At 33.3% G+C, this 24,211-nt stretch overlaps 1 protein-coding gene across 1 annotated transcript in view; it reads right to left on the bottom strand.

Annotated features, from left to right (window-relative positions):
- The window catches only part of LOC130440678 (uncharacterized), a 696,836-nt gene that overhangs the window by 35,863 nt on the left and 636,762 nt on the right, over positions 1–24,211 (bottom strand). Inside the window, exons 7-8 of the mRNA XM_056773943.1 lie at positions 12,538–13,584; positions 11,850–12,468 (exon numbers count right to left, since the gene is read on the bottom strand). Coding sequence (XP_056629921.1) covers positions 11,850–12,468; positions 12,538–13,516 — 1,598 coding nt within the window. The 5' untranslated portion in view covers positions 13,517–13,584. The remainder of the gene's footprint in view (positions 1–11,849; positions 12,469–12,537; positions 13,585–24,211) is intronic.

Genomic DNA, 24,211 nt, shown 5'->3' with positions numbered 1-24,211 from the left:
CTGTTATTGTTTTATACAGATACGTGAAATACAAAGAAAATATACACTTACGACAAGCTTATGAGTAAGTTACAGGCTCTAATTTTAATTGAAACTTTGGAAGTTTGATATGGTAACACTATTTACTCGTATATGACATATAGCTTTATTGCCCCAAGCCCAATGACTATCGATTTATATTGATTCTATTTATCTATCATTTACTTTTTACATTGATAACAATTGATTTTCATCAAGGTGCGCATAATTTAATTCAATAAAGTAGCGACAAAAACTCTTGTCTCTTTAAACACTATACGGTATTGGTCGGAGGTAGGAAATTTTCTAAATTCCACTGAAGCGGATATCTCCCTATTGAAATAACTTCTAACAAAATCCTAGCAACCCACCTAACAACCCGTAGACAAAACAAAACCGAATATCAACTTTATAATACTCCTGATCTCGTAGTCTGTTTTTGTTGGTCAAATTGCTCCAACTCACCCTAAGGTCACTAAATTAGTTGTCGTATATTGTTGGTTTTGGATCTAATTGCGATGTTTTTGTTGCAAGTTTGATCGCCGGAGGGAGCTATTACAATTTATTGACCATGTTGGTGCCGAAAATAAAAATTTCGTCGGTGTAAAATGCGTTTTTTAGAAACGAATACTAACTTTTTTTTCTAATCAGTAATACGTGAAAAATATAAACAGGTAATCCATATTTGTTTATGTTTTATTTCGTTAGATGTGGTTTCTTTATATACAAATATTCCTAATACCATTGTGAAAAATATATTTATAAAAAATGGGACAAAATAAGTATATTTACAGAAATACATCGAAACAAATTTTAAAAGCTTCAAAAGTCACACTTACAATGACGTACTTAAAATATAAAAATGAAATATACAAACAAATTGATGGTATAGTCATAGTCTATTCCAGAAAGGTATAGAGTAATAAAATGGGGAATTCCGTCCAGTTCGGCTCAATTTCGGTGTCGGCCATAGATGTAGGTCTTGAAATAGTATTGTTTGTGATATTTAAATTTCAAGTAAAATTATGTTTTCTGGCCTGAAGTGTCAATATCGAAATATTGTGTAGGGTTTACTTAGGTAGTAGATTATACAGTTACGTTTTGCGTTTAACAGGTACCGTTTAACCTTCTATTAGTGCCTCTGCCTAATTCCAACCCTATTTAGGATTCGGCTTTACCATGCGCCGTAAAAGCAATGGTGCCTTACCCAAAATTTTTAGACCTTTATAAGTATATTTGTTTAGTTTAATGGATCAGTATTTGCTGTTAAGCCTTAAATAGTGTTCACAGTTTTATAAGATTGGTAATAAAATAGCGACATTTACACCAACGAGAACGGCGGGTGTAATTTGGGCGCTAACCATTCTTCTTTACCTGTCTGATCAAGAAGGGTAGATAATAATTGTTTATGTTAGAAGAGTAGTGTGTATGTAAATCTCTTATTTTATATGTAATATGTACTTAAGTACTAAATAAAAATATGAAGAAATATAAAATTTACTTTATTCTGTAGAGTGTTACAAAAATGTTGTGAGGAAACTTTATTAAGGGCAGATTTTTCATTTAAAAAAAGTGCAAAGTAGCCCCCTCTAACGGTATATTTTTTCAGACCTTAAGTGATAATAGGTCATTTCTCTTATAGGAAAATCTAAAAATACAAAAATATATCTTATCATAAATGTCAGTGATTTAATAAATAACTGTATTTCATAAATCATGTACTTCAGTCGATGTTCCCGAATGACTGGAGTTGGAAAGTCCACCGTTTTTAAATTATTTTGGGGGGAGAAAGATAGCAGGATAAGTGGAACCTTCCAAGAAAAGTCCAGGCAGACCAGTGAAAGTCCTTGATGAAGTCACCAAAAGTGTAATTCGAAGAAAAGTTCACTATTTTTTTTTAAAGAAAATCCCACCCTAGATAAGATTTTAATGGAGCTTGGCCAGGATAACAGTATTCCGTTGATAGCTAAAAAACTTTTATAGAACACATAGAAAATCATAACCGTAAAGCACTTTTACTGGAAAGCGATGGAATTGTTTGCTGACGACGAACATACTCAAGAAGTATAAAGCAGTATAGAATAGAGCAGAAGAAAATCTTTTATCTTGATGAGACGTTGATTAATGTAGGTCATACAGCACCAAAAATGTGGCAAGACAAAAATATAAACAGTGCTCACCAAGCTGGCCTGTCAACGGATATTAAGGTGCCTTCAGGTAAAAGGAAAAGACTAATAATCGTCCATATTGAAAGCAAAGAGGGATTTTTAAAAGAAGGATTGCTAACTTTTCAGTCGTGCCATACGGGAGATTACTACGAGGACATGGATTCGGATGTTTTTGAAGACTATTTTGGTGAAATGATAAAATATCTTCCGGCTGATTCAGTAGTAGTTATGATAACGCAAGTTATCATTCTCGACGCATAGTGAAGAATCCAACTTCATCTTGGAGAAAATAAGAAATTATTGACTGGTTAATCACAAAAAGTATTGAATTTGAAGATAATTTTGTAAAAAAAGAACTATTAGCTGTAGCAAATTTACAATTTACACAAACATCGTTTTATGAAATACGCCGTGGAAGATATAGCAGAAAAACATAGTGTAACTGTGCTGCGCACACCGCCATATCACTGAGAACTAAATCCTATAGAATTTATATGAGCGCAAGTGAAAGGATTTGTAGCAAGACACAACACGACATTCAAAATGAAAGACGTTAAGCTACTGTTGGATCAAGCCATTAAGGAGGTTACAACAGAGAACTGGCGAAAAGCAGTCCAGCATGTCATTAATGAAGAGGAGTAAATGTGGGATCTTGACTACTTGATCGATCGCACCGTCGACCCGTTAATTATAACGTCAATAGGAGATGACAGCTCCTCATATGACGAAGAATATTATGATTTTTCATAATTTAATTTCTGTATAATGATTTTTTTGTATAAGGTTCAATAAAAAATAAGTGTACCTAATATTATGTACATAATGACTAATTTTCATTTCGTTAAAATGAAATTCTTTCCTTTTTACGAGTATCCTACCGGCACGCCTTTGGCACACTATTCTCAGTGTTTGTGAATGGATAACAAAAGGCTGTCAATAAATGGATTGACCCCAACCCGGGTGGTACTACCTGCACTTGATAAAAAGAAATAATTTTACTATGAAATTAATGCCAAACTATGAAAGTGGCTGTGGTCCCTTAGCATACCTTATGAGGTTTTATTACTCTATACCTTTCTGAAATGAATTATAATTCTATAGTAGCTTCCATTTCAAGTATTATAGCAGAATTAGTAATCGAAGATCTCGAGGAAACTTGATTTAAATATTCCATTATTTTTCCGATATGTAGATCATTGCATTACTGCCGTACCAGAGAATCAATTCTTATCATAAAGAACTTCTTACTCACAATCGAGGTCGATAAAAATAATAGGATCACTTTTCTTGATGTCACATTATATAAAATTAACTGTAATATAAGAACAGAATGGTATACAAAACCAACTTGGTCCTCAGGATATTTAAAATTCAATTCGTGTCATCCTGTATCACAAAAAAGATCAGTGATAATAAGTTTGGCTGATAGATCTATCCAACTATCTGATAGTTCACATTCATAAGAACGAAAAAGCTATGAATGATAAAAAATAACTAAATAATTTTAGTAAAATTTATAGCTCTATTTTGTAAATTCTAATAAAACTATATATGAATTAATTGATTACTGCTATATGTTTGAGATGAATGGACTAGGAGGAAATTAATTTTTCTTATTAGAACAGAATTCTAGTTTGATTTTACTCTTATTTTGATATTCATGATGAAGGTGATCTATTGATTTGCGATTTTGTACTTTTACACTCTAATTCGGTTCTACCTATCTAATATCCTCCAACACTGCATCCAAAATTTTTTGGTCACCCTCTCCCTCTTGTATCTCTTTCAGCTGCTTTGGGGGAAGGTACAAGCTTTGCAGATTTATTTCCCAGCATCTTCCTAGTATGCCCTAACGATCTATATTTAGTTGATGAGTATTTGAGCAAAGTCCAACAATTTCATTCGATAGTTACCTTTCTTTTATGATCGGTTTTGTATATTCAGTAATTTAACAACTTTAGTTCTTTAGGCTATGTTTTCATTTATTCGAGAACGTTCTCCATTTTTATTTTACACTGCTGCTGCCAGGGTATTAAGCAGCACAAACTTATATCTTCTGTCCTTTTCTACTTTGATATCTATGTATCCCTTTTTACCAACCACCTTCTGTCTTAGTACCAGTTACTTTGTTTTCTCTGGGTTTATTTTTAGGCCATACCCTATTGCAGCCTCATCTAGCTTGCAGAATGCTCTCCCTCTCTCTCTTTACTTCTTAGTTCCGTTCATTGAAACCAAATCGTATGCATAATTAGTTTATGCTAATAAGTAAACTAATTAGTTTCATATCTCATAAACTTTATCATATATTGATTTTCTTAAGAATAAAACAGCTTCATCTCAAACTCGGTAGACGTATTGTAGATTAAAAACTCTGCATGTATATATAACAAACAATATTAGAATCTTATAAAAACATGAAAACTGGGGATTGACAAGATTTGTGCTTTTTGGTATATAAAATATCAGACATATGGAAAAGGTGGTACACATAACAGCTTCACATTCAGAACAGTCTCGAAGTAATACAGCCGCTAGACCAGCAAATGGTGGAAAGACTCAAGAGGTTTGATCCTTTTGAGTGCATTGGTTACAAAGAAAATACAGTGTTTTCTATATAATGTTACCAAGAAAGAATATTACTGAGAAAACACCAGTGTTTCCAACTCGTATATTTCCATTTTCTAGTGTGTGAATCAGGACATTTTATGAGAATTTTCCCATTCAGTTGATTCAAAAGTCCACAATAATCCTCAGCGTCTTGTCAGTGTAGAGACAATACACTAAAAATTAGATTTCTGTAGTCTCAGATTCCAACAACAGTTATACCTTCTTTCTGAAACGCTCCAATTGCTCCAAATGCAGTACTCGTTCTGTCCAGATTTTTCTTTAACCTAAGATTTGAGCTAAAATATTACATATATTAAATAATAGAATAACTCTACTAATCTCTATCAGTTAATTGATGATGTTGTATTATCGTATTGTGTATTATAATCAGTTTTCTGTCGTTGATGTCCAGTTTGATCGTTTTGCACGTTGATCTTCTTTGAGACTAGTTCAACTACTTTTAAGTGAATCAGCCTATCGTTCACTCTCTTCTTAGTAATCGTTTGTGAATTTGTGCCTGTGCTACGTATTCTATTTTTATTGCACAAAAATAATCTGAGGCATCAACTTCGAATAGACTTGCTATCTGTGGAAGTTAGCAAGCAGAACAAGACTCGTGACTGTTTTTGAACTGATGTGTGAGGGGTCGCATTGTCGTAGTGGAGAATGATTTGTCTTCTGCTATGGATTTTCCTGATTTTTTTGAACACTTTTAGCAAAAAAATGGTGTATCACTTAGAATGGACCGTTCTACTTTGTTCTAGTGAAACGGTGACGGTTCACTTATTCCGAAAAAACAGGCGACCATTTGTTTCGAAGTTTTTTTCAGCACTTCTTTGCACCAATCGACACAAACTTTTTCTGAGCGATTGTCATATGTCGAATAAATCTCTTAGAAGGCCAGATGTTCATGCAATATTGAATGTATACGAGTGGAATCGATGCCCAAGTATGGGATAATCTCGGCCACTGCTGTTGGTTCAATCTACGTTTAAAGTCATAGGAACAACAGGTTGTGAGTACGTTCACCATTAAAAATTTCGAAAACTTGAGTAGCAACTCTCGTATAAAAATTAACTGATTCTACATAAAACTCCACACGTGTTCATGAAGTCGTAGTATCAAAAAAAACCTAAACGACGAACCTAATAGTTATTTCTCACAGAACTCATCAGATCAGTTATTATGTATACCTTCTGAATTTCGATGCATTTTTATTAAAAAGTAAGCAAACGTAATCTGGTCAAATTTGTTCCATCGAAGTATTGAACTTGACATAATGTCTCAGAAGAATCTATAAATACTTACTAATAACGCTAATTTCAAATCTAGTAATCAAGCTGAATAGTGGGAAGTCAGTTTTCATCAAATTATTATTCCCATGTATTCAGAAGTATCCATACATCAATAATACCCTGTTATGTTTGAAACTTTTTATAGAAAAACGAAATAGATTAACTAAAATTACTCCAATCTATACCAAAGAAGATAGAATATACTAGTCTCTATTTAAAGATAAATACAAGTAACGCAGTATGGCCAGTCAGGCCACAATAAGGCCTCAGAGGTAGTCGAGTAAAGTCGAGCAACGGTCAAACTTAGTTCAATTTCGTCGACAAGCCGCATAGTCTAACCGCATCTCAGTTATAGCAGAAGCTCTACTTTTGTGTACCTCTTAACAATTAGACCACTCTCGTCCTATCAATCAAGAGACTGCTTTATACGGGACGAATATAATACAGAATGCGTATCCTTTAATATAAATATATTAGATAAAACAGTCGATAATTTTGCTTGGAAATATGTTTCTAATATTTATGCTAGGAAGCGGAAAAACAAAATATTTTCATAATTTATTGGTAGATGGAACTCTATTAGAAAGAGTCAAAAAAATAATTTTTCAGGTCAAATAAGCTCAAAAAATGTGAGTACAGCAGTACAGAAATTACAGCATTCAAAAAATGCGTATACTATCTTGTAGGAGACATTAAAGCGCATGCAACCTTCAGTGAAATTTCTCGAAAATAGTTAATTTCAGGATAAAAGCATAATCAAAAGTTTTTATGAATAATCGCACCATTTACGATTTATACTATAAAGCAAACCGTTTTACTAGAAAATTGAAAAAACCTATTTCCACGACCTTTGAACTAATATAATAATTCGGATTTTCTCATTTTTATGATAATATATTCACAAAGACTCCTTCAAAAATTAGATTCTTCGAATTTTATATGAATAAATGTTTATGTTTACCAGATAGATATATCTATCCGTTAAACATAAACATTACGCCTGTATAGGTATACCTATGCACGAGTATACCTAAATGATAAATTTTGTTACAATTAGAAAACGTATAGTTAAACCCTTGAAAACATAAGAAAATAGCATTAATCACGACAAAAAAATTGAGAGAAAACAATACGAGAATATTGCTACGATGCTACGATTTTATGTCCTATATTATCAAAACCAAAAAATACAAGTGGAAATATAACAACAGAAAACTTTCACAAAGGTCTGAGAACGATCATCCTAATAAATAGCCATTGATATATGAAGATTCTTTGGAAAGTTTCCGTCCTCAATTTGAAGATGTCAGCATCACATCAATATAAGTTGGGAATTATATTTGCTCATGCGTTGAGAGATTTTCACGAAAATAGGTATCGACCTGTAATTAAATAAGAAAGGAGTTGTATACTGGATTATTTATGACGGTAAAATTTGCAGCAGCTTAATTCCAAGTATCCAGGCAGACAAAAATGCGACAACCAGATCAAAAAAATTCATCAAATGGTACTGGATAACTGTAGGATTGAGATTAGAGAGATAGAAGGGTCTATTGAGTACCACGTTTACCGTGTCCTATTGAAGTGGTTGAAGCAAAATGATTTATATTTTTATGTCGATTCCCAGCTGTATATAAAATCTAAATCTACCACTTTACTGTTGAATTGGAAAAATAATTATGTTTTGTGTTCATCGAGTTTAAAAAGGTAAAATAATAACAAGAGAGTATTAACCATCACTGCATGATAAGAGAAAGTGCAAAGAAGTGACCGCATTTAAAAAAAGTGGAAATTAAGATAACTTCTCTTAGCTCACGAGTGACTCGTTTCGTAACCTTAAATTTCACATGCAGGAGAGAGATTTTTATCAAACGAATACGCTATCGCTTAAGTAAACATTTTCAGGAGAAATACGGCAACTATCATTTGGAAGGGTTTGATAAGGTTTAATTATCACTAACTGTATGTTCAGGTCGAACGAAGACAAAATATATAAATAATTATGGAGACAAACTATCTTGTCTCTCCACAACTAGCCGGAGAAGGATCAGCAGCTTAAAAACGAACACCTTTTACAGAACACAATATGTTAATGGAAGAATCACACCAAAAATTACAAACGAGTCACTTATGAGGCTACGAGTACATCGACCTTAGGAGCCCTGGATACTTCTATTCTCGATCTTTTTTCTTCAATGTAACTTACAACATATGCTTAGCAATGATATTATGGAAGAAAACATGATAAGTTTAGTAGTTTCTCATTTCTTAACCAATGCTGTAGTATATAAAGTTCTGTTCTGAAGCTGATGCTCAACTACAACAACAGGTCTTCTCATTTGAGAAACTTGAAGCAATAATTACGTGGTTCTGAAAAATGAGTCAAGAAAAGTCAGAACCAAATAAGACCCAAATTTCATCAAATTGCGTTGTACAAAAATGTGAAAAGTTGCACAGGGCGTGAATAATATTTCGCGCTTCCTTTAAAATGTACCCAGATGCTATAATTTTCATATAAACAAATTGTTCTCCTTCGCTCTATCCTCCTGAACAAATGAAAGGTACTAATATGACCCAAAAAGTTGTCTTACAATCATCTTCTTGTTGTTCTCATTTTAAAAATAAGGATTATGTGATAGGAAAATTGCAACGAATTTTCTGTATTCTTATATCCTTTTAAAAAAAAGTTGCTGACTACCTATATATTATCTGAACCATCTAATTCAGACAAAGCTGCTGCCAATATATCTGAGATAAAGTATATATTACCTCATTCTTCAATTTAATATTTATGTCTTCTATCAACGTACGTCAATATTAACAGATAATTTTTGTCTCCAACTGGAATACAATCTATCGATTACAAAGAACATATTGACAAGTAGAGACGGTTCTCCTGAAAATTAAATCATATAGTCTTATTTTGACGCAATTAAGTGATACGAGGCTACTATAGTGATGAAATCTGTTCTTACAAACATCAATTGTGCCATTATGTGCATTTTGTGTACAATCATTTTCTTGAAAATATGTTACTCGTATATTTTGCTGGATTAAAAATAACCTGGAATAAAAATAATAAAGTTCAAGTTCTCCTCGCTATGTGCTTCCTACTCGGTACTAAGAAGTACGCTGAGTGTTCACCATAATATTCATCTGGAAAATTATATTAAGTTACAAGCCTTCCTAAAACGCCAGTTCGAACTGAATGAATTTTTTAGAGATACAACATCATCCTGTTCAAAGTATATCATTTGTATTTTATACAGGTTATATCAATAATATACCTGTTACAAAAATAAAAACATCTTGATCATTCACCATAATGTCAGGTGAATTCCAGGGAAATTGGTAAAATATCTAAGCAACCCCATGTCACAACAAACTCGATGTTTCTATAAAACAAGAATGGTAAGAGCACCATAGAAGAAGTTGACTTGAATAAGGTGGTTGCTAGGTGCAATCAAAGTGGTTTCTGAAATGAAAGATCCTCAACTCTGGGCGGGTCGTTCATTTCGTCAATCATTGGTAACAATAAAGACGAAATATTGTGGAGGCAATTAAACAATAAACTGAATCACATAAAGTGCTGCCAATACAACAACTACTACTACTACTACAAATACTACTTATAGTATGACGGGTGAAGAAAATCCACATCTAAATTCTTGTAGTCGTATTACTATTGATATGATTATCATAATGAGAAACATATGATTTTTCATGATATTGTTCTTTTCTTGATAGTTGTAAATAAAGGATAGTATTTCATTTGCGAGTTATCACTCGTTCGGATCAGTTATAGAAACAGCTATCAGCACTCGACCATTAAATATTATACTATTTTTTAAAGATACAATGTAGGTAGACTAGGTAGATACTGATTTGGACTTAGTGTACCACAAAACATCATATTTGTCCACTTTCTTACTAAAGAAAACAGTAATTTTCTATTGAGGGAATAGCCCTACAAAAATATATATTTTTCTACAAAATAAGGAGATTCTGACAGAAGAAGAAGATACCAAATAACACGACTAAAGGAAAACTAAACATAGAAAGGAAACAATAAAAAACACTATATTAAAATTTTCCAATGTAAAAAATCGAAACAAACAAACCTACGGAGCCACATGACTTGAAACAATGTTATAAAAATGAAAATTCGTGAAAAACCTTTCGATGGTTTAGGTCTGAGCGGAAGCAAATAAAACTTTCGGAAGAAACAATGGTATAAACAAGGAGTGAATACTCTGGTTCAGGAGTAACTGAAATATACGGTATAGCCAAAAGCATATATAAAACAAAGGAATAAGATTCATCTTTGAAATTGTGCTTTTCTTATACAGTGCACAATAAGGTGTATATGAAGGAAACACAAAATATTAAAATACACACACACGCAATTGGCGAGCTCCATTCAAAACCTTTTTTTGGAAACTATAAGCGATTATTCCCGAGAAGAGTAACAACAATGAGAATGAAGAATGAATCAAAAGTTTAGAGATTTCGAAATAACCGTATTAATTATAAAACAGACTAAAATAGATTGCAAACACATAATGAACCAATGAGTTGTTGATATATGCAGGACTAAAACTATTGGTTGAAGTTAACATGGCATCAATAAAGGAATAAGTCTTCAATGACTTTCGAAGAGTATGGGTTTACCATTTCCAAAAAAATGTACAATGAACTATGAAGCTATAAGACCTTTAATATATTTTGAAATGGAAGCGGTGATACATAATGCGTCTTAATGAATATTTAACAAATTTCATGAAATATTAACTGGCAATGTTACTAACCAACCAGCATGTTAAATATTTGACAAACTGACTCCATGCAATGTAAAAGAAATCCTTGAATGATGCGTATCGAAAACATGATAATAATTAAAAATCTATTCAAACTTTATTCAATCCAAATCTGACAGGAAATGAAAATCTCAACTAAAATCCGAAAACTATACTGCTTCACCAAACAACTCTTCAATATGATAGAATCATCCTATGCGAAGTTAGATTTTTCAATATGCAAGTATTAATCAAATCTGTGTTGGTGCCATATTACAGCCATATTACAGCGAAACAACAAATGTTCTTCGAGTAACCGAGATGAAAGTACTCACAGTTGAAAACATCTCACTATACAGTTTGCGAGACAAAAAAGGACACAGACATAAGGCAATATGAAGAATGGTTAGGTTAGATTACGAACACGACGCTTTTTAGATATATCTCCAAAAAGGTTGGTAGGATCATGCATAATGCCTATGATATCAAGAAACAGATATGTGGCCGCACCGAAAAATCAAACGCATACCTTAAACAGATTCAAGCATGAGTAAGGGTAAAAAAAAGAAGGTCGCTCTTATTAGAGTTAAGACTAGGAATCTGCAATATTTTGGCAATGTAATAAAAAGGAGCCGATCTGTTCTTTCACAGAAAATTCTCCAAGATAAAGTACATGAAGCGGAAGTCAAATTTTTCTGCCAAATAAATTGAGAACGTGGTTCAATCTACAAATTACTCAGCTGCTGATGAAGTTTAAAGAAGTAAATATGCTAATAATAAAATTTATTCAAAGTATGATAGCTGATGATAGATAATGGATATATATATATATATATATATATATATATATATATATACATATATAGATAGATAGATAGATAGATAGATAGATGGATAGATAAATAGATAGATAATGATAGATAATAGATTAAAAAAATATTTGAACTGAATGAAATGAAACATACCTAGTCTCCTGAATAGTCCTCCTCGGTATATGCAAATCATCCGGATCCAACAAATCTTCCGGTGAATTCCAACCTTGCTCCACACTACTACCTTCTTTAACTATCAACGGACTGATTTTTTTAATACCACCAATTGGTCCGTCAACGTTAGTATCTTCTTCATCTTCCACTTCTTGATCAGTGTCACCACCAGGAATTACTCGATACTCACCGTTACGGCGATCGGTAACCACAGCTATCTCTTCATTAACATTAACACCACCATTAACCTTGATTCCCTTGTGATTCATCTCTATCTTCTCATAATTGTCTTCACGTCGACACTCACGAGTCCTCCATTTAATGGTTTGTTTCCTCTTTATAGTATATATACACAAAGATATAGCACACGAAATGAATACGAATACAATGCCAGTTACAACACTAGCTATTAGGAGTTTATGGGAGAGACCTGTCTCTGGAGGTTTCTTTGATACTGCTAATGTAACGCTGGCTTCGGCTTTACCCGCTTTATTCTCCGCTAGGCAAATATAAGTCCCTGCATCTTGAAGATCTGCACTGAAGATGGTCAACTCGCTCGAACTGTTATTCAGTTGGACGATGTAGAGTTTTTTACCACCTGGAAAAACTTTATGTTGATTTGACAAGGATATTGAGAGGAGATCTATTTAAAAATAAAATTGATTACCTGTATTAGCAGTCCCAGATAAGTTCGCTATTACCTTGTTCTTCATTAACCAACGAACGTTCGGTTCAGGAATACCAGCTATACTACACGTCATTGTAATATTTTTGCCTTCCACTCCATGAGCACTGCTACTGTATGCAAATATTTCTGGTACACATGCGTATTCATCCAAATCCAGTTTGTCCCAAGATTTCATATACAAACGCTTAGGACTATGACAAACAGGTGGAACGCCAAAAGGAACATTTTGTCGCATCATCCAAACTCTAAGGGGCCTTAGAGTGCATGTACAGTTCCATGGGTTCCCTTCTAGCTCAAGACCATGAAGACTTTGTAAACTTGTGAAAGATTCAGACGTCACATCTACTAATTTATTGTTATCTAATTTTAACCATTCCAATGACTTTCCTAGACCTGCGAAGGCTCTTGGTTCTATGAAACTCAGTTTACATTCAGATATTTCTAATCTTATCAATTGAGGAATATGTAAAAATGCATCATTAAATATCTTTTGTATCGGATTTCCGTTAATTTTCAATTCTCTCAATTCAGTAATCGAGTCAAATGTGTGTGAAGGAACATTGGTTAATAAGTTGTAACTCAAATCAAGTTCTACCAAATTAATCAAATGTTTGAACGCGTATCTTTCTAAAGTTTTCAATCGACATTTTGCCAAAAATATTTTTTGTAAATTGACAAGACCTGCTTTGTTGAACTCTTCATGTTTGATACTCGTCAGATTGTTTCCTGTAAGATCCAAGATCTGTGTACCGGCTTCTAGTTGTAGGGGAACGTATGAAAGATTTGCGTTCCAGCACAATACGGACTCCTTTCCACTTTTCCATTTGCACTCGCATAATCGTGGACAACCCGCTTTCGAGAGATGTATAATGTAGTAACAAAATATTATTACTAGCTTTAAGCTTGTTGGCATGATGGCTGTTTTCTTAACTGTTCTTATTGTCATCGTTTTCTTCATCTTCAGTCTCCATTGTGAATTTATACTGTGGCGTTGTGGTGGTCTTGTTGCGTTATTGTGGTCTTAATCTGAAACAAAATTTAATGATATGTGGTAAGTGGAAAAAGTAATTTTTCTAATTATTGAGTATTGCATTTAGAGTATAGCTATTAATTTTCTATACATTAATTGATATTTGTGAATTCAAGTTCCTTCTCCTTGTCCTTTGAGATATCAATTTGAAAATTTGAGGATAATAGCCATTATTATTCTTCACATTTTTTAATTACTTATAAACTTACAGGTGTATATATATATATAATGCTGTGTCATATCAAAGCTGAAGTAAAACACCCTATATTTTATTGCATTTTTGGAATCAGCTTGACTTCCCCCTTACAATAATACAGGGCGATGATATGCTCTGATGATATGAGTGTTTAGGAAGTTATACCCAATTATACATAAAAATCGTAACAAGTTCAATATTCTGTTCAATATAAGGATGAAATGTGTTGTTGCCATTTATTTATTTTAGTAATAATCATATGATACAGGGTGAATCAAAACACCAATAGATTATTTTCTCGGTTTTTTCAAGCGGATCTTCCTGTATTTTATGTGAGTGTGAAGCATTCCTTATATTATTAGTTCTTGAGATATTTTGCTTTTTTTTGTACAAAACAATAACATTCCAAAATTCATTCCAATGCTCTCTATCAAATTATTTCTTGTTGTTGGAGGTATTTTTTAACTTAATCCTTAATTCCCCGAAAAATGAGTCCAATTTATTGAAATCTGGTGACCTTGATGGCCTCAGTACTGTACCATTTCTTCCTATCCATCTCCCAGGAAATAATTAATCCAGATCACCATCCTTTGATGTGTAAAAAGTGGGAATTCTTCCAATAAAACCAGTGATTAGTTTGCTAGAAAAACTAAATACATATCAATATTCCATTGTCCTACTACATATTCATCTACAATACCTCCACAAACATCCAACGACCATCTAGTTTGACTGTATGTCTCTATGTGATATGAATCAGTTGATAAATAATAGTGAAAGTTTTGCCTATTAAACAACCGTTTTTATTGTACGTGTATTTATCTCCAGTCAATTATTCTTGCAAGTAGATGTAGTAATGGTGCATTTTTTTTGTTAAAGATTCTTTGCACACCATAGGTAGTAGGCTTACTTCTTGTTCGCTGGAAATGCTATTTAAACTTGTGTGTTGGTTTTCAGTAAGTTCTAGCGAAACCTCCCAATTCCATTTTTTTCTGTCGCAGAAGTTTTCATAAGTAACAGAACCCGTGCGATTATACCCGTTCATGGTATAATTGTACTGATGTAATAAATAAATAGTAAAACACAGTCATTTCACAATTAATTGTTGAATGATTAGATATAGGTACATAATCATTGTTTTGCAAAGAAAAATCGAATCAAAGTATCTCAATAACTAATAATATTAGGTAAAGAAAATGCTTGAAAAAAATATGTTAAAGGTAATTTTTCATACTCACATACTCGTTTGAAAACAGAAAACTGAGAAAATAATATATTAGTACTTTGATACACCCTGTATCGGATTGGATGAATATTAACGAATTAAAAAATTCCAAAATTTTCACAACTATTTTAATGCTTTGAAGGCACCTGATCTTTATTCTTGAATATCTCTTACATTGTACAGGTTATTGCACTTGTTATGATGGTTATAACTCCTCAAATTTCCAAATTTCAATGGACAAAGGAGGCACTGAACTTTAACACACACACACACATACACACACACACACACACACACACACACACACATACAGTGCGGTTGTAAAGTATGGAATAAATTCAATAATTTCTAATCCAAGAGATATTTTCAAAAACCCTCGGACACGTCAATTTTATTTTTCGATGAGGATTTTTTTGAAGAAAAAATTAATATACAGGGTGTTCTTAACCGTTTTGAAATTAGAGGAATGAACAATTTACTATTAAATTATAAGTAGGCTATGACTTTTTGACACAAAACAGCACTTTATTTCATTTTGCTTTTAATTCGATATTGCCTAAAGTGTTTTTCGATTTCTAAATATCTATCAAAGTATCTTTTTGCATGGTCGCAATAGTTTTTTCTTTTTGAAAAAACATTTTTATAATTAATTTTATTATCAAGATGCGGCTTACTGAGACGCAAAGGATAGAAGTTTTAATCATGATTGGCTATGAGAATAGAACCAGAACGCAACAGAAAGTATGCGAGTTATTTAATCAAAAATTTCCCGATCGGACTCCAATTTCGCAATCAACAGTAAGTAAGATTAAAAAAAAATTGCGAGAAATTGGTCATGTAAGAGATGCTCCAAAGTCTGGTAAACCATCTGTCTCAGAAGAAACACAATTGGATGTTTTATTAAGTATCCAAGAACGGCAGCATGTTACAACTAGAGAACTGGCCTCAGAATTAAATGTCAGTAAAACAGCAGTGATCAAAACATTACATAAAAGCAAATACAACCCTTACAAAATGCAAGTCCCTCAAGAACTTTATGAAGACGATTATGACAGACGTCTCGAGTTCTGCGAACGTTTACAAGCTATGTGCCTTGAGAATGAAAACTTTGTGAAAAATATTGTGTTTTCGGACGAGGCTACGTTTAATTTAAATGGAGAAGTAAACACGCAAAACTACCGTTATTGGTCGGACGTAAACCCGCATTGGATGCCCGAAGACCATACTCAGTATAGGGAAAAAAATTAACGTATGGGCAGGTATTGTAGGACACAGTATTGTAGGGCCCTTTTTCATTGAAGAAAGTTTAACTGATGAAAGGTATTTGCAGCTTTTACATAACGATGTTCTACCAGCCCTAGCAACGTTATATCCGGGAGAGGATTTACCTAATGTAAACATTTGGTTCCAACAGGATGGCGCCCCGCCACATGCACAAGTTCGCGCATATTTAGATCAAATTTTGCCGAATAGGTGGATTGGAAGAAGGGGGGCGATCGAATGGGCTCCAAGGTCCCCGGACTTAAGTCCTTTAGACTTTTTTCTGTGGGATTACATAAAAGGAAAAGTTTTTAAAACAAAACCTGCAGATATGGAAGAATTAAAAAATCGTATTACTCAAGAAATGCGACGTATCACACCACAAGCCATTAATAGTGTCCAGAATGAATTTATTAATCGGTTAGGTTATTGCCAGTTAACAACATTTTCAACATTTGTTAAAATCAAATTATGTAAACTAGGTATTAGAGTTAAAATGTCTTGTAAAAATCGTAATTTTTAAAAAAATGTTACCTGAAAACCCGTGGATTCTATTAATTTCGTATAAATTTTTCTCTTGTTTGCAGCTGCTCATGGTCTACTTTGACTTAAATGTAATATCGAGGCGAATTTTTTTAACACGCTCTAATTTCAAAACGGTTAAAGTTAGGTATAGGGAGTGTTACATGAAAAATGCTTAGAATTTTACAAGGAATCCGAAAATGTGAAAAAAATTGGGGGTGTCTATTTAAAAAACCAAAGTTGCTACCTGCCCAGCTTTTTTGAGAACACCCTGTATATTAATTTTTTCTTCAAAAAAATCCTCGTCGAAAAGGGTTTTTGAAAATATCTCTTCTTTACGACCGCACTGTATACACACACACACACACACACACACACACACACATATATATATATATATATATATATATATATATATATATATATATATATATATATATATATATATATATATATAAATTTAAACGGTTTAAAGCCTTAGAATTGCAAGCACATACGCTGGAAACACTTATGAAACTTTATGAGTATCTTATTTCGTATATCAAATAATGATATGATAGGAAACCTTTTAATAGGAAAATCGAAAGGTCAACGTTCTATTCAGAAGGCTCCGTACTTGATTAGTTCATCGAACTTTGAAGAAAATGGCAACATGAAGTAGGAAAAAAAATGTATATTTGGTTTCCCATCACTATATGCATTGAGTTGAAGTTGAATTTGGCCACGTTTTGATAAAATTAATTTGAAAAATACAATTTGGATGTATAACCACGACTACTGTGAATGGAAAAACCATTTGTAGGCCTCAAAGTCCAGGGAGCTAAATCTACTTCACCATCTTTCATAGTCAGCTCATTGAGTGCTCTAAACTTGGAATTGAAAATTTTGAACTGAATTGAATTTGAAAAAGCCAATTTTCGACAGAATTGAATTAAAATGATATGGTATTTTTGATAACAGGCATGTGAATTATGTATACCTTGTATATATAATCACCAACTACTTTAATATATTTAAATAATTTAAAATTATCAGCGGAATAGGAAAGTGTGGTTAGTACTTTCTTGGGAAATGTATTATATTATCAGTCATTGTAAGTTGGTTTTTGATTTCAGTCAAAAATAGCTTCTTGTGTAACACTAATGACAGAGCTCGTGTGCCTTATTTCTTAGCAGACCAAAATAAACAATACAAAATACAATAGTGTGAAATTGATTGTCTATTAAAAGACTGAACCAGCGAGTATAGGAGAAGTGGTTTGCTCATCTGTTTTTAGTATCACAGCGAAGTAATTTGTTATTAGTGTTTACAAATTACATCAAAGTAACACCAATCCTAATTCACTCGTTCGAGCCCAGTGGCATACCCCTATAAAAAATTTAAATGTAAATTATGATTTTGATACGGTTCTTTATATAAAAAGTATTGATGTTCTTTTAAAAGTTTTGTCTATCTATAGTTTTTTAACTAATTAACAATATAAATTCATAAAATCAGAAAAAACTCCTTTAGTCTACCATACTGTAATGATATTTCATCATAATAACTTCTCTATCACCTGGATTGTAAGGAACAAATAACACTTTGCTGTTCTCTTCGTCTTTCATTGATTTAGTTTTCCACTGATCTTTGCCTTTCGTTGTTCATTTTTCAACTTGCCCAAAAATGTTTATGGACGTGATTCTATTTTTTGGTATCTATTTGTTCCATTTCGTTTGGTTTTGTAACTGGTGTATGGAGATCCATTAAGACTACTCTATCTATCTCAAATGATTTGAATTTTTTACATTTTTGTATGTTGATTGTAGATTTCGTCAATGCTTGGTATTGAAAATTTTTGTTTCTTGTATTTTAGGTTGTAGATCAATAAAATGTATGCAGCTGTGAGTGTTAGTCTTTGCTTGCCTCCGGTTAGGAATTAATATTTGTTTCTTGTATATTTTTCATGTTTTTCTTATGTACAGTGTCTGTCGCAGTGCCTGTTATTATAGGGTTATCTGGTCAGTACTGTCTTAGGCAGTGGTGTTATGACAAATTTAGCAGTGCTGGAACGCTGAAACTGACTTTGATGGTGACTTTGAGGGCGCCGACCGGTGATATGGAGACGTGTTGGCTGCGCAGCAACGTTAGCGCCCCGCCGGCTGCAAAAGCTAGTTCGCGCATATTTAGTCTACCTTCTTTAAACCTTACTTACTTTAATATTAGATTCATTACATATTATATTTGATACTGCTCTTTTGAGACAACAATGAGCTTTGTATAAAATAGCCCGTAATTAAATAATACCGCAATTCATAACTGAAAATTCTTTTGTGTTACTAAGTCGTATGAAGCCATTGTACTTTGTATTTATCACTGTTCTGTAAAATACAATTTAATTTCATATTGAATTAAGACAAAAATGAAAAAATAAAAAAAAATCTGATAGTAAAAGCATGGTTTATTAATTTGAATCATACAAAGGACATTTATAAAATCTTAATATATGGGTTTTCCTCGTCCAGTGATGGTTTGGCCTGGCGTGTTCTCGTGTCGTCTGCGCTACGGTGCCTTCTCATCCAAGTTTTGACATAAGGTTCCACTTTCCAGTCTTTGATATTTGGCCCATAATGTTTTATAAACATAAGGCTCGGAACGTGTTTTGTCAAAATTCTTGACCTCAAATCAGTGATTATTTGATTCATGAGGCTGAACCCTCGTTCACATTCTGATGAACAACATGGTATCAATTTCGTGCAGTTTAATAAAGGTGTAAGGTCCTTAGGTACTATTGAGCTATTCTTAGTATAATCTCTAAAGGAGTTTATAATTTTTGTTTTGTTGAGCTTGAACTTTTTACAGAGATTTTCAATTTCTTTCTCATCAAACAGTACTGATTTTTTAGCCGGCCACTGATCAGTTTCCAGGACTTTTAAGTCTGACAATAGTGAGTCATTTTCTACCTTACTGGCTAAAGTACCATCCGCTGACGCTGATGTTGATTCATGACTGGATTTGGTAGACAATATTCTTCTATTATGATTGTTTATTACACTGGTTATAAGTTGGCTATGGTTGATGACCTTAATCTTTTGGTTGTTTGTGAGGGGAACATTGTTAAAATGGCCCTCTTTCTCAGCCACATAAGCTTCAAGAGACTTGGTTCCCGGGTTTTCTTTGAGGTGTTCAAAAAATTGTATACTTCTTCTGATTAACTTATCCGCATAAACAACAGTAGTTTCTCGATTTTGCAAAAATTCTGACAGCATTGAAAGTTCTGCCAAAATACCGTACATAATGGGAAGATTTAGTAGGAACTGAGATAACGAAAACTGCTTGGAGAGATCGCTGTTCATAGCTCTTTCTGTTGAAGTTATGTCTGCGTCTACTTTAGCCTTTTCAAAATGGTTGTATAGAGCAGAGTATCCATACCACATTGATGAAACAGCTCGGAAAGTACTTGCTACCCATGTAGTTCCCAGAATCTTTCCTATTTTTTGTATTTCTTGTTCCAGATTTGAGGCACATTCAGCTAGTTCACGCTGATTTTTTGGTAATTTACTATAAATGAAGTATATTTTATCCATAAAAATCGGAAAACGATTTACGACTCCAACTTAATCGATTGCATCACTTAATGCTAGCTCAAGCCTGTGGTTCATGCAATGCCAGATAATAATGCCTGGATACATTTTACTCAGCCTCTCTGCAACGCCTGATTTTTTCCCTAACATTACGCTGGCACCATCACTCGCAAATCAAATCTAGTTCTGCTTCAGGTAATTGTTGTCGAATCCGTGGTTTTTCAAACAATTCAGTAAACTGTCTACGACGACTTCAGATGTTTGTTTACTCAGTTCTATTAGGTCTAAAAATAAAAAGTGCGATGGATGCTCTTTGCTGAATTTGCCGAACTTTAAATAGACGATTAGAGTGGACTTTGCACCAAGAGTAGTTGACTCTTCTATAAGAATTGAAATCTTTCTAGAAATTTGTAAAATTTTGTTAGTAATCTTCTTTTTCATTTCTTCCGAAATGTGGTCAATAATTTCTGCAGCCATATTACTCGAGTGTAATCCAACTTCAATGGCGATACCATTCAGCTTTTGCAGTTCTAAAAGCTCAAAATGGTCGGAATAGGGCCTATTTTTCTTGGCTAAATAATAAGCCGTTCTGAACACAATTTTTGTTGTCTCAAGATGTGTAGGATTCATTGAATCACTTATTTTTTCAATTGAATCAGATTTGGTTACTTCAGTGATTCGTTCTGATGCTTTGTGGCTGTACGATGTTTTATGGTAAAAATCTTTTTTATCAGTGACGTTAGTTGAGCAGTCTTAGTTTTACTATTAAAGGTAATTAAGTACGAACGCCATTCATTACATATGCTTGACCGTTCTATCTTATAGGTACCTAAATGTGAAACATTTTCACATGTGATACAGCCAAGTCACGGAAAAGCTTCTTTTTTTCGCTCCTACATTTCTTGGGTCCAAACAATAGGCCACTTTAAGCCGGCAGTAATGATTGCTTCCTCTATACAAAGATGTCCGTCCAAATTAAGCAGAAGATCGGGTTGCGAAATATCATCATAGCCATTACCTTTATTTATATGCAAAAGAACTTCTTCTGCAGTGACACTGGTACGAGAAGAGGTAACTGGTAGTACACTCTGTATTGCCTCGTCATTTGAAGAAGGGGCAGAATCAAATTCAGATCCTATTTTCCCTCGGATGAAAAATGAGGTTAAAGTTTTTTGTTTTTTCCTATTAGGTTCCATTACATTGCTTTACCAAACTCAATAGGATCATTAGTCATCTGGCATGGATTCTAAGCCTTCAAAGATTTCATGCATTTTTGGTATCGATATCTTCTGTATTTATTTCGATTCTTGAGGGGGCGTCGGCGTTGGTATTTGATTTCCCTTTTCATATACAACTTCGTAGTCATATTCTTAGTAGTAGTCTTATCAGCTCAGAGTTGGTTCTTTAAGATAAAATATGTATTTAAGTGATTAATATTCTTCAGCTCTAATGGCATTCTTACGTACTCGTAGTATCCATTTCGATGCTAAAGGCAGTTTTAGGAATGCCTTCTTCGGCCATATCTACTTAGTGGAAATTGCTCGCCAAATCTAGGGTGGTAAAATAATAAGTTTATACGAGTATAATATGTTCGGTATATTAGGTATTGGATATCGATCGTCTATTATTTTTTCGTTTATTTTGCGGTAATCGACAACGATGAGCAATTTGATTTTTCATGATGAACCAGGTTTCTTAGGGACTATTCATATAGATGAAGACCATAGAAATTGGCTTGGTCTAATTATACCTTAATCTTTAATCTTAATTCTTGTGGTGTTTAACTTGATTAGCAAAACTGAGAGGTGTGTCTGGTGTGTGAAAGATATCTGAATATTTCCTGTAGAGACGAATGATGTTTTTTTTCTTCCTTAATTAGGTAGTCTGTCTGAATTAGAGATGCTTTTCTTCAAGTTTGGCCCTTGTGTCATCAAAAATATGTGACCGAGTTTGATTTTCGTGCATTCTATTGGTTCGATAATAGCTTATCTGAGGTGAAATTTCCCATTTCTGTTCAAGATAGTCGGTTTTGTCCGTTATAAAGGCTTTCTTTTGTCACTGCACCTTGTATTTTTTGCCTTGCTATGAGCATGGTCCCTTGACTATCTTTTATTTCTAAATCGAATTGGCTGGTATTTTGGTTCGAGTTCGACTAAGTAGATTTTTTAAGAAAGAGAGGGCAACTCTATTATATTTTTTCAATTGTTCTAGAAGAAAATCTCATATGTTTTTCATACTGGATGTCTTGTACATTGTCAAATGATAAGTCATTCGGTGATTGTTCCATTTCTTAGAAGTTTTCTTCGTCGTCGTATTGTTCGATGTTGAAGAATTCTTCTGTGATATATTTGGGCTGGGATTGATGAGGTATTTGATTTTAATTGGGTGATGTGTGATTTTTGGCATATGTTGATATACTTATAGGAGTTGATCTTTATTGTTACTCTGTCCCCGGGATGACCAGACGTGCGGTTGATTGGGTGTCTCAAATAGTTGTCCTATTTCAGGTCTTGGTTGGTTGAATATGAGCCTTACAGTTATCTCTAGCGAAATTGCCAATTCATTTCTTCAGGAGCTGGAAAACACAGGTTAATGACCATTGTTTGTGGAAATGCTAGACGTCGTTGAAAATAAGAAGCTGGTTGTTTCTGAACGAAAAAAATCGTTCTGAAATTGATGATTGAGGTGGACTTTTACCCTTTTGTGAACATCAAAACATTTTTTTCTTGAATATATATGCATCGCGATTTCTTAATCATTCGGTCGTCGCATTGCCCTCAAAGTTGAGCCTGAAGGTTCTTGTAGTTCTTGTACGACTGTTGTTAGTGTCTGTTGTCTAATGAAATTTTGCTTCTTCTTATTTCCAAGTTTTCTGAGTGTGAACTTCATTATAGTTGGTGATACAATTTAGAAGTCCCGTCACTTTCTCATTGAACGGCATAGGTTATTCTTGTAGACCCTATTTATGTTAACCAAATCTCTAGTGAGAGAATTTTCATTTCTCTGGTCTCCGAAATTTTGAAGCAAGACTTCTTTCACAGCTTCTCATGTTTTGCATCGATAAACAGAAATTATTTATTTGGCTCGACTAGTTAATTCACTTAAAACACTATGAAAAAGAATTTTGTTCTGAATATCCGCTGCATTATTCTGACTATGATCATGATCTATCGGGACGATGCATAAATTCCTCACGTCAAATAGAGCCATTGAAGTGTTATCTATGGTTTCTGTCTTGTTATTACGATTTGATTGAATCATTAATACCTAAGTTACTAAGATAGTTGGATAACTCTAAATCTTCGCTACTTTTGTTAAAGTCTACTACGTTTGGCAAGCATGTCGTTAATACTAAGCTTTCAGTCAGAAGATTTAAGGGCAAAGGAGTCTGATATAGATAAAAGGACTTACAAGATACAGAATATGCTGGGTGCATTTCTGAATCTTTTCTATATTCCAGGATAAGCTATCTTGATATGTATATCTGGAGTTTATTTTTTCGATGAAAGTGAACGCTTAAAAACGACGAAGATCCTCAAGGACTCTTCCACTATCCTGCTGACAGCGCCAAATATGACTCGTCTCTTCAAAAATTAATTTTTTTAAACCACTTTTATTAAATACGACTTTAAGAAAACATTAAAACGTATATACAATTAACAATATAACAAAACTAAGATTAAAGTCAGATTGAAGTGTATAATGTTGGTTTGTTTTATTTATATCAAAAATATGACTCTGCATCGAATGTTACATAGAAAGTTTGGTCTACGTATAATTTTTCCACTTAGATAAATGAACAAAATTAGAAATAACTTCTTCTGTCTAACATACTGTAATCATATTTCATTATTATT

The sequence above is a fragment of the Diorhabda sublineata genome, chromosome 2 (assembly GCF_026230105.1).
Source record: "Diorhabda sublineata isolate icDioSubl1.1 chromosome 2, icDioSubl1.1, whole genome shotgun sequence".
NCBI lineage: Eukaryota > Metazoa > Arthropoda > Insecta > Coleoptera > Chrysomelidae > Diorhabda > Diorhabda sublineata.
The sequence above is the reverse complement of the archived record's forward strand: the minus strand, read 5'-3'. Positions and strand labels throughout refer to the sequence as shown.